The 19,468-nt window shown below is 32.3% G+C and overlaps 1 protein-coding gene across 1 annotated transcript; it reads right to left on the minus strand.

Moving 5' to 3' along the window:
- Window positions 1-637: 637 nt before the first annotated feature.
- On the minus strand, window positions 638-18,958 carry LOC117789107 (UDP-glucuronosyltransferase 2C1). Its single transcript, XM_034628150.1, has 6 exons — window positions 18,291-18,958; window positions 7,513-7,653; window positions 4,273-4,456; window positions 2,385-2,681; window positions 1,517-2,304; window positions 638-1,452 (listed from the first exon to the last, which is right to left on the minus strand). The coding sequence occupies exons 1-6, from the start codon at window positions 18,326-18,328 to the stop codon at window positions 1,290-1,292; spliced, it is 1,611 nt and encodes a 536-aa protein (XP_034484041.1). The 5' UTR covers window positions 18,329-18,958; the 3' UTR covers window positions 638-1,289.
- Window positions 18,959-19,468: the final 510 nt, after the last annotated feature.

The raw sequence follows: 19,468 nt of genomic DNA on the forward strand, positions 1-19,468 counted from the left end.
AATGTGTAGACCAACTTAGACGCATGTTCTGTCAGATTGATTGAGATATTTCAAAAAAACAAAAAAGTATTTCTTTCAAACTTCAATTTCGACAGGTCGTTTCCAAAGCAGATATATAATATAGGGAACTGATTTATACAAAAAAGTTCGTACTAATACGTGATATTCGACCGATCGTAAAATGTATATATTCAGTTAACAGGTGATAATGCCCGAGCCCCTTAACTAAAAGGTATGTATCTTATACCAAAACCGCGAAATTTAACGTATAAAAAAAATCGTTTTAGCCATTTTCTATTAAATCGTCAAAATGTTATATAAAAACCTAATTTCACCTGTAAAATTTTACCTGAGTACTTTGCTTACCTTAGTTTAAAAAACTCAATGGTACGCCTAAAGGCCTTCAAAAATGAAGCTATATGGTTTGCAAACTGTAGTAGTGTCAATGTTAATGGATATTAGCATTCTACCGCTTAACTAGCGGTTTTTCAAAAAGTCGTAGAACAAAAATTTCAAATTTAACTATATTTTGAACCAGTTGTTAGTCGCTAGTCGCCTTTCGCATCCTTCGTGCTGTTTTTATCACTAGCGCTGACTGCCTGTCCGGCAGTACATATGTTTAATTAAAATGCTTCGCTTTAAAGGTTAAACTTCATTTTATTTCAACTACCCATAGTATTTTAACAATAAAATTGAATTAATGTAGTAACGATTTGTAGACTTTGGTTTAAATTTTTCGCATATGCAAATGTTGCACAAAATTTTGAGCTTCGCAATAAATGATTTTTCAATTTTAATTTTGTGTATTTAATTCTACTTATAAATGAAGACACTATTTACAAGGCACTTTATCCAAAAGAGCAAAAACCTTAAAGGGTTATAAACTTTATCTGTATTCAATTAAACTTATGTTTGAGAAATCAAATGACTCAAACGACATTAGTAGATACATATGTATGCTTGAGATTCAGAGGTATCGGTATCTCAAATATTGTACCACAGTTATCTGCTCGAAATAAATTAAACAGGCAAATAATATTATCCCAACCCATGCTGCACAATAGCGAATTTGCGATTGTCGCTGACTTTTAATCTAATGTGTTACAATCTTAATACGCTGCCCATTGGGACACGATAACTAATATATCATTGTGTAGCCTGTTTCAAACTATATCACTTTGCAATGAATTAAATAGGATGTGAATAATTATTAAATTTTGTATCCCCCGCATATTTAAAATTTCCAAGATATTATATGTTAGGTACGAATTGTATGTTTTGCGAAATTTTCACAATTTCTTGGATTTCTTTTTCGTTGTTGGGGGAAGGTTGGGAAAATGCTGGCTGCGCACTTTATCAGACCGAATATCCAGACGCTTCACCATTAGCACCACAACACATAAGGCCAGTAAGTAGATGACAACCACATCAAGGAGATAGTACTGCCACCAGCTAAGTGAAAAATATGTATTAATTAAATTGATTAAGTATGCCAGTTTTTTTTTTTTTAATATACCTCAAATATCGCGCTGGAGACTGTAAATGATATGCACCATCGTGTCGCAGGACATACTCTGTCCAGTAAATGGCTGTATCTAGGGCTGTGGATCGCTGATCTTTCAATAAGTTCTGACGATATCGGGCTGCATTTCTGAATCGCGGGTCATGAATCACGCTCATAATTGCTTTATATAATTGATTCGTGGAGAGAGTCTCTAAGTCCAGCTTGATGGCGTAACCATCGACCTCTGCTTTTGCCGAGTTCACGTCGTGATCGCAGAACACAGGCATTGTGACTACCGGCACACCATGGTAGACAGTTTCGAACATACTCAGAAGACCTCCATGAGTAATAAATGCACGCAACTTGCTGTGGCCAAGAATGTCCTGCTGTGGCAGCCAGCGAGATAGCTTGACATTAGGTGAAAGGTCGTGCATGTCTGCCGCGTTGCCTTCATACTTCCACAGCACATGGTAGGGCAAACGCGCGAATGTCTTTACAAGCATACGCCGTAGCGATTCTGGCATATTGGCAGCTTTTACAGAGGAGCCCATCGACACATAAACGAAACCTGAAGCACCTGATGTCGCAATAAAGTCATCCAAGTCTTTAGGTAACGGTCGAGCAGGCTTACAGTGTATGCAAGCCACCTCTGCTACATTTGGATTTAATGCGCGGGGATAAGAGACGACCGCATGTCCATTCTGGAGGATGAAGCTCACATTGCGAGCCATTTCGTAGGGGTGAGGGATATGGGAACCCAAGTGATCCTGCAGAACACGATGTGTACGGCGCATGACATACTAGAACAAAATAGTTAGAAAGTTATCTAAATGTTGTAAGGCAAGCATCAACTAAAATAGTATAACATTATATTGCTTACACTGTGCAATATGTTTTGCCCAATTTGCATGCCTGTATTCAGTGCTCTCTCGTAAAGGCTCATGGTATCCGTAAAGTGGGAGTAAAAGTTCGGAGTTACTGCATAACTGGCAGGATTCCCTGAAAGGGACAAACTGCCCATGTAAAATCCAACAGTGTTAATGTACATAAAAGGTATCTTGTACTGATGTACCAGACCCTGTACACACTCGGGAAATGCGCCGTCTAGTATGGCCAGATCAAAGGTACGACTCGCCAAATCTTTGGTCTCAGCATCACTCAACATTGCGTCGCATGACTGAAAAAATTGAAAAGAATCACACATTATATACTTTTTTAACGCGCCATTATTTCAGACTTCAATACTAAAAATTTTAAATATTAAAATGTAGACATTTCTCTGGAATTGCCCATATATACCTGTAAAAGAATAACATTAAAACCAAGTCTTTACAGCACATTAGGTGTCGAGTGATCACTCGACAGTAAATGGTTGTGACATAGCAATGTTAAAAGCTGTTTTTATTTTGGGATAGAACATTCCAACCTCTTTCCACACTTGACAAAGTATTAAATCTGTTGGCCTTCAAATATTTTAGTTTTTGCCAAAGCTTACATAACATTTCTGCATCCTACTTAAAATTGTTTTTAAGTAGGATGCATTTCGCGATACGAAAAAATTCCGCAAAATATTTTAGTCCGTTTACAAGTTTTACAATATGACTCCTAACATCATTCCAGCACATTTACAGGAGTGGTAGGGACTTAAAATTCATACTTTCTTTTATACGTCATGGAAGTAGTATTTGTACCTGTCAAATGATTTTGAGCGAATTCGCACATCATTTAGAGGTGGTTTTTTTATTTTTTCAATCTTTTTTTAATGCGTGTCAGTTTGATTAATGCGTTTTTCGCTCGCCATACTTGAATTAACACCGCACGTTCTTATGACAAGTCTTCTTCTTCCTATCTTGAAGAGTATTGAGCACGTATCATGTTATTGCTATAGTTTAAGGTATTTTAAAAGTAATCGTTAAAAATTTCAGCTTGGACCTAATTTTTAATAGGGATTTCACTATGAATTAGTCCCGATTCAACATATCCTTTTATTTTAATTTTTTTAATATTTAATATATTTACTAAAATATAGCTGTGATCACTCTAAATTAATGAGCGCAATAGCAATTGACGTCAATAAATTATCGTTGTCGATCACAAAGTGAATTCATCACTTTTATACCTATTGAGTTGAGCCAAAATAAACAGTCCTTTTCTTTCCTTTCGAACACTTTTACATCCAATTAACAACTAAATACTATATTAAGCACATTTTGCTTCGTTGAGCGGCACTGTATATTTTTTAAAAAATAATAAATCAAATGGGAATTTCCAGGATCGAAAATGCGACATACGGCAAAAATTTACATTTTCAAAAATGCTTTCTTACGTGTTTAATGCATTTTGCCAACACTATTTTTGTTATAATAGACAAGTCTTGTCGATTTCGAATTATTTGTAGAAAACAATGTATCGCGGACTCCATGAAAAATGGAAGTCATTTCTAACTTCATCTAAAAAAATGGGAAAGTCTGCGAAACGTGGCGAGCAATTTGGAAGAAAATATTTTTAAACCATAATAAAATAATGTAGTTTTCCATTTGAAAATTATTTTAATATGTTACTATCAACTCAATTCATTCAAATATTCAAGTATTCGGTGTGCTCATTCTATTTGTCTAATATATGTGTTGCTTAAATAAGTAACTTAAAATTGTTTCCTAATGAAAATTTGACAAGATATGAGTTTTTAATCAATTTTAAGTTTTTGGCCGTGGAGAACCTTTCTGTGGGAATTTTTTATATTCAATACATTAAATTTCAATACTCACCTCAAATGCAAAGCGTAATCCATCCCATGGTTTAATGGGCATTTCGCCATTCATTCTGGAACCAAGTAAATCCCAATTCGTGTAATTTTGTATATACTCAACGAGTCTTGTTGGTGTTACCTCATGCAGGCCATCGATATGAAAATCTGCTGGAAATCCATTAAGGAACGTTATGTTGTGGCCTCTGAAAATATATAATAAAATACATTTTTTTACAAAAACAGGTAATTAAGATGTTGTCGATTCTTAAATTATAATTATTATATTTTATGACTTCAGAAGGTAAGTTTGTTATAAATGTTAAGGTAAAGCACACATGCAGAATTTAGCTATAAAGTATACATACATATACCCCATCTCAAATAAAAAAAATAATAAGCAACAGATAATAAAAGCAAAAGCCATTCAATAAAACTAGGCAACAGCCAAAAAATGACAAGAACCAAACCTACATTTTTGGATAGATTTGGGGCCCCATATGACGAAAAACATTTTCTTTTTCTTTAAATCTTTCCTTTTTTTAAATCTGTCTTTTTTTCTTCTTTTTTTGAGATGGGCGCCCACATTTGTCATTATAACACGGGATTGCCAAAATCGATATTTAAAAGCTTTACTTTTTCTGAAAGCTACACTGATAAAAAAATGTTTTAAAATCAAGATTTTGGTCTCAGAACTAAGATTTTTGGTCCGAAAAATTCATCGAGAACATAAAATTCTTAAATTAAGAGAACACATCTTGATTCTAAGAACATTTTAAATAAGACCAAGTTCTTATTTTAAGAATAAATGTTCTTAAAATTAAAATAAATAAAAATAATTTTTTATATTTATAATTTTTTTCTTTAATTTAAATTTATTTATATTTTTTTCTGTTTTAATAATTTTATAGGTGATATTTTAATTTGTTACGAGTGGGATTCGAACCGCCGCCTACTGCTTCACAACTGTAGCGGTTTGAAACGAAATAGTACCCATTTATACTTTCCTAAGATTTTTATTCTTATATTAAGATTTTTTAGATTAATAATCTTAGTTTTAGTAATTTGGTCTTAAAATAATCTTATTTTAATAACAAAATATTAAAGATGAATGTTCTTGTTTTAAGAAGTTGGCCTTTTTTTTCAGTGTAATGAATATATTTATAATTTAATAATACAAAGTTTAAGATTTAAGCCAGTAGTTTAAGAGACATCAATTCTTGAACAAAGAAAACTATGATATTTTTAAAGTTTTTTTTTAGCTTTTTTTAATTTAAAACTCGAGGAAAAGTCGAAAAAATTTTTTACATTTTATTTGCGTAGCTTCGTGAATTACACGTTGTTTAAGATATCATTCATTAAAAACTATAGAGAGACGGCTAAGTAATTAGCAAATAAACAATGATACAAGTTTTACGCAAAGCTTGATTCTCGACTTTTCGGTCCCATGGAAGCTATATGATATAGTGGTCCGATTCCAACCAAATTTGGACAGGTTGTATAAGGCAATACGAGGTTTATAATATTTTCGACTGATCGTTTTTATGGCAGCTATATTGAAATATTTACCGATTTGCGAGATTTGATGATATATCTTAAGAAACAGCAGAAGTTTTCATACTAAAGGCTGATTCGGAACCGATCTCTCCTATGTCAGCTGTATGATATAGTAGGCCGATTTGAACAAAATATGGTCAAAATGTGTAAAATAACAACAAATTGATAGTGTATGAGAATGTTCATATTAAAGTTCATGCCGCTCCACAAGGAAGTCAACAAAAACATGCCTAGAAACAATATAATATTTTATCGCCGTCTCTCCATAGATTTAAAAAAATTATATACTTAACGTGTAATTAATGCAGCTATACAAATAAAATAGAAAATAAAATGTAATAAATTTCTTTCAACCTTTCCTTGAATTTTAAAGTAAAAAAACCGGAAAAAATCATCGTTTTCTTAATTCAAGAATTTATGTCTCTTAAACTACAGATTTAAATCTTAAACGTTGTATTAATAATTATAGATACATTCATTAGCTTTCAGAAAAAGTAAAGCATTTGAAAATCGGTGAGCGCACCTCTTAAAAAAAATTTGTTGCCTAGTATAATTATTTTTTAGCTTTGAATGGGGCCAAAGTAAGAAGATAAAGCATAAGTTGAACAGTAGTGTAACAACTCAAAATTTAAAAATTTTTTAGGAAACAAAAACTGCTGTGCTCTTCTATGGGATCCAGCACATTAAAGAGAGCAAAACTGTTATGTTTCCCGCAAAGATAAAAAAAACGAACTCATTTATTGTGATGCTATATGCATATAATAAATGCAATGTATCTGATAACCAGTTTGAACAAGGAAAATTAAAAATTTGGGGTCGTTACACTATTGTGTAATGTACGATAAGTGCGCAGGATATTTCTGAGTTGTGTACTTTTTCTTGCTATGATCTAAAATTGGAATTAGTGTTATGCTATATCTTGAATTTTATTGAAATTCGATGTCTGCATTTTTTTGAATGTACATAAATATATTTACTTTTCAACATAATCTTATTTTATTGGGACTTACTTTATCCAACAGTTTTCCAACTAATTTAAGTATAAGTATTAGTATTTTTAGAGAATCAAACCAATTCCAGTAACGGTTCTTCCCAAAACAACTATTTATTTCGAAAAAGTAGCTATTTCGGTTTTATTATTTCTGGTCCGGTATCAGTACCGATTTAATTAAATTTTTAAAATATTTTAAAACAATAAAAATATAACAAATATGTACAATACTCTGCAGCGAAAATGACTTATTTTTCGAAACTCCTGTGACCTTGTACATATGTACGTATGCATGTATTTTATGCATATAAACATGACTTAAAATGTAAGTAATTTTTAAATAAAAAGCCAAATGACATATATACACAAAATAATTATTTTTTTTCGGAAAAATTTACCGATACCGTACCGGTACGAACGTTTCGGTATTCGGTTCTTGATTAAAAATTAATTTTAAAGCGATCGAAAATGGGTTAGTTAAATCAAGAATATAATATTTTTGTGTTATGCTTCGATAACGAAGCCCAATGTGTATGATCAAGAGATCAATTTCATGAAAATATTGATTCTATTGGAACATTTGTCAAGTTACGATACGTGAACAATAAAAGGCTTATCAAGTTTCTTAAAATTGTTTAAGATGAAAAGCTATTTACTTTCTCTTGTTTATACCATTGCTAATTTAAGTGCATTCGGAATATTCTCAATACACACCTGCTTATCAATCCTTTAGCAAGCTCCCAAAATGGTATTTTGTGTGACTTTGTACCTCCCATGGTGGCCATTAAAATATTCGCACCCAGGGCCTGGCTGGAGTATATGATAATCAACAGGGTGCTTATTCGATACATGTTGCTGCAAGAAAGGAATAATGAAACATTTATTTCGGTAATTAAAATTATCCTTAACGAAATAAAACTAACTTTTAAGGAGTTAAAACAAAAAGTTTAGATATAACTGAGAACGGCTTTTCAAATACTCGTAGCGCGCATCTGCTACACAGCATTTTATAGCTTTAATGATAATATTTATGTATCAGAGTATGAATAGTAATGTACGCCAGGCTAAGCTATTTAAATCAAGTAATCGACCGTGTAATGCTTATATTTCTACAAACTATATAATGGAAATATATACACGAGTGTGTATTCATACTTTATGTGTTGTTGTTAAAATGAAATTAAGAACTCCATAAAATGAGTTTCAAAACAGTAATAGCAAAAATTCTACGCCCGCTTCGCGGCAAATTTAGTCAAAAAATTATAAGCAAACCAAATTGGGCACATTGAATATATTAATTATGTAGGTTTAGCGAAGACTTAAGATGAAATTAAGGTCAGAGGCGATGACAAGAACAATATTTTTACACATATGTCCAGAATAAAAGTAGGTAAATTGAGCTGATAATGTTGATACAGGCAAATTATGAAGTCCTACTCTTGTCAATCTTACATTTTATAGGTAAAGTGGAAAACGACAACAATCACACTGAAACTGTTTAGTTATTCATATTTATAGTATTCAACTGGTTTCGGTTCTTAATTCGGGCTTCGTCAGGGTCTGTCGGTCTAGGTGAAGGGTGAAGTGCATGAAAAGCAATTAAACTTCACAACACATTCACAAATTATAAAACCCAATACATCCGTCTAATGTGTATGTATATATGTATGAACTTGTTTATGTCTAAAAGCATTTTGTTGTAAAATAGCTTCTTTGCTAAGAAAATTTCTAAAACAATTTGTTTGTAATGCAAAATTACAATTAATTTAACATCTCCAACACAAATAACATCCGATCGGTTTGCTTATGCCTGTCACAATAAGGACAACACAATTATACCTTATGTTGCTCAATTGGAATTAACCGAGAAGATAAATCGTGATTCAATAAATCAAATAATTAGTAAGTTCAATGCGGCGGGAACCGTGCTTGTAATGTTATTGAGGAGCAATTTCAAAAAAAAATTATGATACTATAATTTTTATAGATGTTACCTGATATTAAAATTTTTTTATAAAATTCAATGACATGTGTCTAAGAGATTTTAAAATACTTTTTAGGCTGATTGAAAACATAAACATGTTTATTAATTTTAAGAAAGTGCTGGGTTTTTTACCCAGTATTGTGTTTGCCGAAGTGCTTCTATATGGGCTGATAAATTGTAGAGAACGTGACAGTTTTAAGTCAAATGTTCCCGTTTTTTGTTCTCTATAGAGACTGTCATTAAAAAAATTTGTCTTTTTTGATCATCGTGGATATTAATCAATTTTTGATCTGGGCTTTTATGCTGAAAACATTTTCTTCAGAAGAAACAATTGGAAGCATAACGAGCAAAGTTCGAAATGAATAAAAAATTTGAAGCAAAATTATTTCGTGTTGACTTCTAAGCAGGGATTGAACCGCAACCGAAACCGTAACCGAGTATTATCCGATTGAAATTGGTTACCGAAAAAAAAATATCTTTTTTATAATACCGAAACCGATAAACCAAAATTATTCAAATTGAAATAACCGGTATAACGGTAAGTTTCGGTACAATGAAGTTTTAAGCTGAAATCATCGTCTTTCAAGCTAATTTATAAATTTTTTCTTTTAATTTTAATATTTATCTTATTAACATACATAAAATAACAAATGATTTTACGCAAAATGTACCGAAACCGTGCCAGTACATGTGTACTTTTCGTTTCGGTTTTCGGTTTTTCAAAAATAACTTATTTCGGTTTTCGTTCCGTTACTCAATGTGAAACAGTAAATTTCTGTTAACGCTTCGGGTAATATTTCCTGTATTTTACAAAATGCATTCAAAATGCATTCGAGAGTACTAAAAGCAAATATTCATGCTCAAAGAGAAACGGAAGTCATTTTCGGATTGTCTTACAAAAAATAATTTTTAAAATGACATAATAATCCGATATTTAACAAATTTGGTGGGGACACCGACTATAACAATGCAAGTTACATACTTTTAGGAGTTTTTAAAAATAAAAACTACTATTACTGGCATTCTGTTTTACCAATCTTGTTGCGATCAAGTAGGATGTTAGATAATTATAATCAAGGCTGCAAACCGGTTCTGAGCCTAACCTCATTGAACCGGCTCGGTTCGGGTTTTTAAGCAATCCGAACCGGATCATGAACCGAAAATTTGATGTTGTATACTCCGTAAACACGAACCTGCACCGAAGACATTTCTTAAATAAAAGGTTCGGTTCGAAAAAAAAATAGTTACATTCTTTTTATTAGTGAAATATCGACAACTCAATGGAGTTTGTTCATTGTAGTTCATTTGCAGAACTAAATGATCTACAATCGAAACTTTTCTTGGAATTTAGAGCTTGTCGAGAAGTGAAGTGAATTCAATCGCGCGGAAACAAAACGAGTTCACTTAAATTATATTGTAATATAAAAATTTTAAGATAATACTCCATTTTAATACTAATTTAGACTTCTAGAAAAGTGAACTTGTTATGTTTTTAAAATTTAATTCGATATAAAAGTCAAGAAAAATTATATACAAAAAAAATATTTTTTTTGCACACAATTGAACCAAGGCTCAAACCCTAGCCTTGGGATTAGAAGGTATATAAACTGGTTTCCGAAACGAACCTAAGTCTTGCTCTATGGTTCGAACCATCAAACCGAACCTTTACCAAAATTTTAGTGCTTTGCAGGCTTGATTATAATAGATATAAGTGGGTGTGGCGGTTTTCCGCCTCTAAAACTTTTTGTTCATATGAACGGACAGTCGTATAAAGCTATGTCGAGTCGGCTGGTGATTCTGATCAAGACTATATATGCTTTATTGGGTCGGAGGTGCCTGCTTCTCCCTGTTACATGCATTCCAGCACTACAATGTACCCTTTAAATTTTTTTTTTCGGGAAAAGTATTAGGTATTTCTTAGTCGAGTGTTCTCGTCTAGAGCTCTCTTGCGCGTTCAACTGCAACAATAAAGTAAGGGTAACTCGCGCTACGGCTGAGCTTGAATTGGCTGTAACCAGTTTCAGCATTTAACGAAAGACTATAATAATTATGAACATCGTACGTGTATCGGGTTGAATGCGCCGAAAATAAAAACGAAAGTGCAGGTCTAGCAAGTGATGCACAGTGGGGTATGAGTTATTTTTAAACGGGATATACTTGTAATGTAATGAAAAAGAATGTTCTACATTCTCCTAGATTATTTGAAGTATAGCCCTAAATTTGGGTTACTGATAAAAAACACTTACTCCAAATATTGGTTATAATTATGCGATATAAAAATAAATTGATTTCCTGTAATATTGTTTAAAATATGTAGTAATGTATCTTGCAAAAGATGTGACTTGCTGATATTAATTGAAGGACGTTCATGGGAATTGCTTGATTTATTATGAGGTTGAACGTGCTGAACAATTTAAAAATAAACCTGCTTATGACAACCGGAACCTTTATAAAAGGACAAGGCTAAAACGATTCAGCTGTCAATGACGATCAGAGTCGAGAATGTCTCCTTTAGCCTATTACTTACATTTACACAGAGCTATGATACCATCTTTCAGTTGTTATACGGTCAAAGGACGTCATGTTCGTCTGTCTGCAAAAAAGCTTTCAGTTAGGCTCAGCACATGAAGTTGCCCTAGACAATGGCGAGGTAAAGAATATGCAGTGAAAGTATGGATACATTTTCGTTTTTACTCGAATGAATTGAACTTGTTTGTATTTATACTTAAATGTAGTGTTTACACATATCTTCGACCGTTTAGGTCAGTTTAACATACAAACAATAGATCAGCACTCATAAAAAGCGTTGTTGAGCCAAGCGTAGCTGACATTATTATGACGAGAAAACACTTTATATTGTTCATTTATGTTTTAAGCGTAACTTTCGACAACTAGTAATACAGTAGATAACGGTTTTGTGGATCGATAAAAGCATTATGTAGTTATGTAACTAGATACTTTGTACGCGTTTTTGATTATGATAAACGCAAACAGGTCGAAATAATAAAAAAGAGACTTAGTTACAATATTCGAAATAATAATAATGCTATTACTTGTTATGTCAATTATAATACAAATACCAAAGTATTTAAACTCTCGCAGATCTTCCCTAGGGCGTGTTAAAGTGCACTTTGATTAAATCTAAACGAACTTGTGTAATCTACGGCATTAAAATATTTAGAAATATCATCTAACAATAGATTTGCACGTTGTACCTTTTTAAACATTTTCCTATAAAATAGCAAAAGGGTCAGTTTCTTGATGTCAGTCTAAATTATTTACAATTTGATGGGAATATAGTACCAACACTGAACAGTAAACACTAAATACAACTTAAAAACACTAGGCATCAGCCAAAAGCCTCCTTGAGCCAAACTCTTTTTTTATCTTTTGGGTCCCAATTTTTTTCTACTTAGACAGGTTTTTTTTGTTAGTTTTTTTTAAACCTTTTCAGAAATGAGCTCGCATATTTTTAATATCTCAAAAATGACAAAACAAATTTTAAAAACCTTTAAATTTTTAAAGAATAATGAATAGAATATAGAATAGAGAAGAAATTTCAGAATTACATTTAATTCAATAATTAGATTTGCATGGTAAGTTGAACGTGCGAGCGAGACAGCATGTACACGTTTATATGCAAGGCGCGCACAAAGACAGTACGAAATAGTTCCAATTTTTTTTTGGGTTCCGAGTAAGAATCGAGCAATAAGCAAAAGTATTATCGATATCATGTAATACAATTGTTGATGTATAATTTAATTTACAAATATACAATTAGATTAACATATAATTGTGTTAATACATAAATATGTATTTTTGCATGGCAAAATTTCTCGTCACAATTTTCAATATAGTAGGGCAGAAGCTGACTGCTATGCATGCAGCATCCTTTGGCATGCTCGAATTTGTTGCGTGAAAGAGAGAGAGAATGAGAGAGGAAAATGGGTGCTGCTAGAATGCAGGCTGAGCAAAGTTGTAGTTTGTGGCTACTCTTGACACACTCTACATCGATTCCGAGCGATTACGATTACGATTTGTGATTTATCAATTTCTCCACCTCACCGCGAGCGGAGCGAGCAGGGGGCTGAGCCCCCTTGTTTTTTTTATAGAAGAATTTTTTCTTTTTTTTTTTTAGAATTTTTTAAAATTTTCCTTTATTTCTTGTCGTTTTTTAGAGATGTACCCACATTTGTCATCATTACTCGAGAATGCCAGAACCGATTTTCAAAAGTTTTACTTTTCTTGAAAGCTAATGATATCTGTAATTCATCCATACACAGTCTAGGATTTAAGACAGTGGTTTAAGAGCTATTAATTTTTGAATAAAGAAATTGTTTTTTTAGCTTATTTATTTTTAAAATTCAAGGAGAACTCGAAAAAAAATTCTGAACTTCGGTTTTAATTTTTTTTTGCAAAACTGCATTAAATAGGCGTCGCACAGTGGGGCAGATAATCATTTTGCGTTGCAAAAATCATATCTTTTGAGCCAGTGAAGATATTTTCAAAATTTAAAAAGCATTCCATAAGCTTTTAAATGAGTGTTTTCACTGCGTAATAGGCCTACAGGTTGATTCAGTGCTTTCGGTCAAAGGTGAAAAATATTTTCAGTGCATATTTTACATGTAAAATTAAAAAAAATTATTTATTTTAGATCGAAATATAAATTTCAATCTTTTTTATTCTTTAAAAAGCATCGTTTAATATATAAAAAAGTTTTATTATGTTTGTTTAAAAAAAAAAATTTTTTTTGTTTTTTTGATAAATCTTGTATGATGCCCGGCATAACGAAAGCGTATGAAATTGTACTGCGCTCTTCCTCTTCTATCACCATTTTTTTGCGAGGTTGCATTAGTTTTTGTCCTATAACTTCCCCAGACGCAGCTGGACGCATGAAAGACCGGGGTTATTTCGTTAGAGAATTGATTAACAAAGACTCCTGTGGTAGTGGGATTGTGTCCAAATGAGTCCAATTTTTTTTCTATTCCATCAAAGTCAAAAAATAGCCTAATTCTAGTGCTTTTTTTAAACATCGCTGGGATAAAAGGTCAACAAGTGAAGAAACAAAATTCTGCGGCATTTAATTAGAAATGAATGTACTTTTCATATGAAAACAAAAACATAAAGATCGGTCATATAACTTGTCATCAAATCAGTTTTAAAGTTTGCATTTTTTATAAAATTTTCACATTTTTGCGCGCACTGATAAATGGGTCAACTTTGAGAGGCTGTCACGCCCACAATTTTTACCTGATTTCAAAAATCTTTTGAATTCGTAAACTTTCAAGTTTTCGCTATCAAATGCCATTATTACTTTTTACGAACGCTTTCGTCAAATAAATGATTTTTGCCACGCTTTTCGGCCTCCTGCCCCAGTGTGCGTCGTTTAAGACATGACTCATTAAAATCTATGGAGAAACAGCGATAAAATAAAATTTTATATCTATGCATGTTTTTTTTGATTTTTATGAGTCCCTTGTAGAGCGGCATGACCATTAGTATAAACATTTTTTGTGTGCATTGAGATATCCTAACCAAGCTTACAGGAAATCAATTTGCTGTTGTCTTACACATTTTTACCACATTTGGTTAAAATCGGATTAACAAATCCTATAGCATAGGAACGATCGGTCGAAAATCCATCTTTAGTATGAAAAGTTGTGTTATTTCTTGAGATATATCAACCAATCGCACAGGCTGTATATCTGGTAATGCGTTATATATACCTACCAAATTTGGTTTAAATCGGATCACTATTCAATATAGCTGCTATAAGAACGATCAGTCGAAAAGCCACCTTTAGTAGAGATGTCTCAAAAAAAGGCAAGAAAACAAAATCAAAATTTTTTAAAAAATTCGAAAAAAAGAAACCAAAAAAGTAGGCATGGCAGACCCCAAGATTTATTATGATATTCTTGATCAGCTGCAACAGCCGAGTCGATATATGTAGCCCTGTACACAAGCTCTGTCCAAGACCAACACAATAGTTTAATATTTCTAAATAAGTAGTGAAGCTTGCTTGGGAACGCAAAACGCATGTTCTAAATTCCCAATAACAGAAACAGCAGTGATTTTATTTATTTTTTACTAAACTCTGAAAGGAACAGAGCCAGTTTTCTGTTGACTATCAGCGACTGCGTTTTTACAAAATAATTTTTCTTTTTCCTTGGCTGGAAGTCGCTTCTAAGTCCCCTCCGATTATTGTATTTTAAAATAAAATATTAGTTTTCGCTTATAAAATGAAACCTTCAGCAAAACAAATAAAATAAATATTCATATGAAACATCCACTTTTTCATTTAAGTTCGAAGTCTGATTTACATATGAATATTTGATGTTTTCTTAGAATATTATAAGACCTCAGGTATATGGTTTTTAGGTCAAATCGCAAAAAGTAAATTAAAATCTTGAGTGTATGGCGTAAAATCATTTTCCAGTTTCAAAAGTGACCACAGGTCCATGATTAGCACAAATGTGATTTTCCAACATAACCAGTTTCTTGGCCGAGCGGATTCAATGAATTGCATTCATACGAGTTCAAGTGAGTACATAACCAGAAAGCTTGTCTATACTCGGTATGATTACCCAACATTGTAACTTCAATGCACTTACAAAGCGCCGAACTACTTATTTTAAATAAATGGTATAGTTATATATTGAATCCAAATAACTTATTAATGGTAATGGTAACCTTATAAATGTATTATTATATTTTATTACAAGATTATTAATCTATTTACATTTGTCTTACATTTTATATTATTGGAATAGACATATTCATATGACAATGATTTAATTTTGACTCCCCAAATCATATACTTTCTACACACGAGCTCAATAAATATCTGTAAATATCTTTTTCTGGAGGGGTAAAAGAGTGGCTGATGCCTTGCAAAAGTGTAATGATCTATCACTGCGGATGGCAGTTCGCGTTAGTGACGAAAGCAGCATGAAGAGTGCGAAAGGCGACTAGCAATATATACAGTTAGTATGGAACATTTGCTATGACTGTCTGATCAGATCGAGTTAAATAAAAAGTTTTAGTCCTAACTTACAAAATGGCGTTCTAAAACTTTTTCTAACTCACCTGGATCATGAGATATGGGGGTGTAAGTGGGAGGGGCAAAATTGAAATGATTGCAGCTAATGGGGCTGTTGGGCCCTATTGGTAAAATTAAAAATACGCTTCGATTAATACCTCGATCACCCAAATCCGACAACTTGTTCAAAAGATAAAAAAAATTGAATTTTTAGTGGACTTTTCAATATAATATGAAAAGTCAGTTTGTTTGTTTGTCTGTATCAAAGCGCTAAAAAAATCTAATATGTAATGTAATAGGGATTTATTCCTTTTCGAATATATAGAAATGTTTGTTTTCTCTATATATATTAGGTAGTTTTGAGGACTTTTAGGCGTACCTTTAAACTTTTTATCTAAAGTACTCATTTTACAGGTGAAATAGGGTTTTTTAGCTTACATTTTGGCGATTTATGACAAAATGGCTCTAACGATTTTTATTAAATTGCAATATATTGTAAAACGTAAAATTTCGTCTTTTACGTTTTGTGTATGGAACATAACTTTTGTCTAAGGGGTTTTTAATAAGTAAGTATTAAGAGAGGACAGCAGCAACAAGGCAGGCGTAGCAGCCAAAGCTTGAGAGTGTAGTTAACAGTTTTGCGTTGCACCACTAAGCAAATAACCTTTAGAGAAGTCAAAAATTTCTGATAACCCACATAAAACACCTCTACAAGAGGTAAAAGTCTAGCGACGAAAGCATATTTGAGCCCCAAATTTTCTGATATTCAATCTTGTGACGAACACAATAAAGTTTAATATAAAACTTTTAAATAAAAATATTAATAAAAAAAACACGAAAATTGGCATAGCGCAAGAAGTATTTATTATGTTCGTGATAGCTCACCCTTTTTGCGCACAGTGCAGAATGCCCACTGTTTTTTTTTAAATTTATATTTTTATTTAAAAGTAAAAAGTATATATTATTAATGCCAGCCAACTTGTACATACATGTATATATAATTTTAATCTTTATTTGCATGTATATATTGATTTATATATATTCCTCAGAAAGTTGGTATTAACTCAGTTCGTCACCCTAATAAGAATTTTAATTGTTAGGTACTTATATATACTTTGTGGGGTCAGAGACGTCGTTCTTATTGTGTGCCAAAATTTAATCGTGTTAATGATGAATGTAAGAACTGTAAAACTCGGAATGTATACCTATAAGATATGTGTAATACACACATGCATACATATAAAGGAATAAGAAGGCTAAACATATACAAAAGATTTCAGCAAACACAACTAATTAAGCTGTCTATTCGATATGCGCAGTTAAATAATGAAACATGCCCAAAAATGTGTCGTTATTTTCGCACATACACACTTACACACACACACACACGCAAACACACCTAGGCAGATATACCAGTAAATCTCTAGATGTGCAAAAACATTGCGCAAGTACACCTCAGAAATTAAAAACAAGTTTTGAAAACATACATATCTTGACTATTTTTAACAAACGTTAATGCAATGACACAACTCCCACAAAACAATATTTTAGTTTTTGTTTTGTATTTTGCTTAAAAGAAACCTTTGTTTCTCATCATCATTCCTTTGTCAATGTCACTTACAATTTGTATTTCATTTGTTTTCTTCTTTTATTTTTGTTTTCATGTTTTTAATTTTTTGTGCCAAATCTTGCCCATAAATTATATGCAGATGAGACAAATACGACTACGAAAAACCCGACCAAAATCAAAGCAGAAAATGACATTGAATAAAACCAAACTAAACACTTAATTAGCATACTCCGAATTAAATGTGTAACTCGCAGGTTTTAACAATATCCATTGGGTCTCATTTCATAAGGTGGCCTGAGTAAGTTCATTATGTAATATATATATGTACAATTCATACATGTATGGATGTGAGTACGTGTTTGTGTGCTAGTACACGATATAAATAACAAGTGTGACTGCGCAACGCGTTCGTGTCGCAAGTCTTTTGTTTTTGCTTCTTCATTTTTTAAGTGGAGTTTTCTTGAACCGTTAAGTACGTAAGTTGTTGCATTGCTTTGACCTTGTGGCATCCAACGTATTTGCAGTTATGGTTTTTTTTATTTCATTTTATTTTTTAAGTTTCTTTGCACAATCAATTGGTTTGCGCGCCGGTTCGTCTCGCAACAATTTCGTGTTTCGTAAAAACATATGAATGTTTGTATTTACATATGTACATACACATACGGTAAGTCAAGTAAGTGTTTTGACGGATTAAAAAATAACATAAAACAATATATATTCGGTTTCAATATTGCTCAAAATATAAACATTTGCTTGACTTATTGTATTTATTTTCTAAGAATTTATAAGAAAAACAGTCTGACAACATATTTAATGCCTCTTTATTAAAATTAAGCTCGTGTTTAAATCTATATGCTAAAGCATTTTCTTAATTAATTTCGAGTTTCATTATTATGTACCTATTTATTCGCTGATTGCTATGTATATTCCGAGACATAAAATTCAAATCCGGTGTGGAACGTATTTATGTTATGTTTGAATGCTTGATGAACAAACAGTCGCGTGTTAAACTTTTTGTTTTGGTGCACTTTCAATCTTCTTTAATCTGCATTCATCAGTTGTTTTTTGTTGTTGTTGTTGTTGTTGTCTGTTGTCCGTTCGTTGTCCGTTGTCTACAAGTTTCATTGGCCGCCGCTTAATTCAATATTGTTGCTGCTATGTGATCGTGCATAAGAGAAGCAGTTAACACACTTTCACCAATGCAAATGGATTATTTAATACAGGTACTTGAATAATACAATTTCTGCATTTTTGCATTGGCGTCCACTTTCGAGTAACTGTTACCGATACTTGGGAGCACAAAAATTATAAAACGGCCAGAATAAACACTTTAATTTTACTGACGACGCGTCGTTGCCGACACCACGAAAACTGAACATGTAAATGAATGTGCAATTGTCAATTTAACCAACAATTCATAAATTGCAGAAACAAGACAGTCACAACTCCATCAAATGCAGTTTGGTTTGTTTCTTTAAAACTGTTGCTCATGCGCTCCGGCGAAGACAAAGAGAGAGCAAGTCTGCAAGTAGTTTCACCGCCCGACACTCAAGACTAACTAAGCGACTTGTTGATAAAAACGTCGATGTTACTTTTGAACACAAACGTAACGGCAGAGACGTGTCTTGACCGGGGTTGCCACACTGTTCGATTTCGTGCCAAAATTTAAGTTATTAGTGTGCTGCCAAATTTTTGTTTGTTGAATTCTTTTTCCTATTGTTTGGTTCAAAGTAATTTATATATATATATACACGCAGGTATGGGCAGAGGGGTTGGGCGAGTAGTTGTCCTCTCCTAAATCCTTGAAAATACAGAAAATGTATAAAAATTTATTATGCAGTTTATTCCAAGAAGAAAAAAAAAACAGCTAAAAAATATAAAAATCAGTTCAATAATAAAATTAGTTGAACAAAAAAAAAAATGGTCAAGGCAAGAGTTTTTAAACAAAATGGATAAAAAAAGAAAAGTTTGACTTCGCAAAATGATCCTGAGGTCCTAGTTGACACCACCATTTAATAAACTTTTCTGTAATCGAACTTTTTTTATTTTTCAAATGTGATATTTTTTTTAGCTTACT

Source organism: Drosophila innubila, assembly GCF_004354385.1.
Source record: "Drosophila innubila isolate TH190305 chromosome 3L unlocalized genomic scaffold, UK_Dinn_1.0 0_D_3L, whole genome shotgun sequence".
Classification (NCBI taxonomy): Eukaryota; Metazoa; Arthropoda; class Insecta; order Diptera; family Drosophilidae; genus Drosophila; species Drosophila innubila.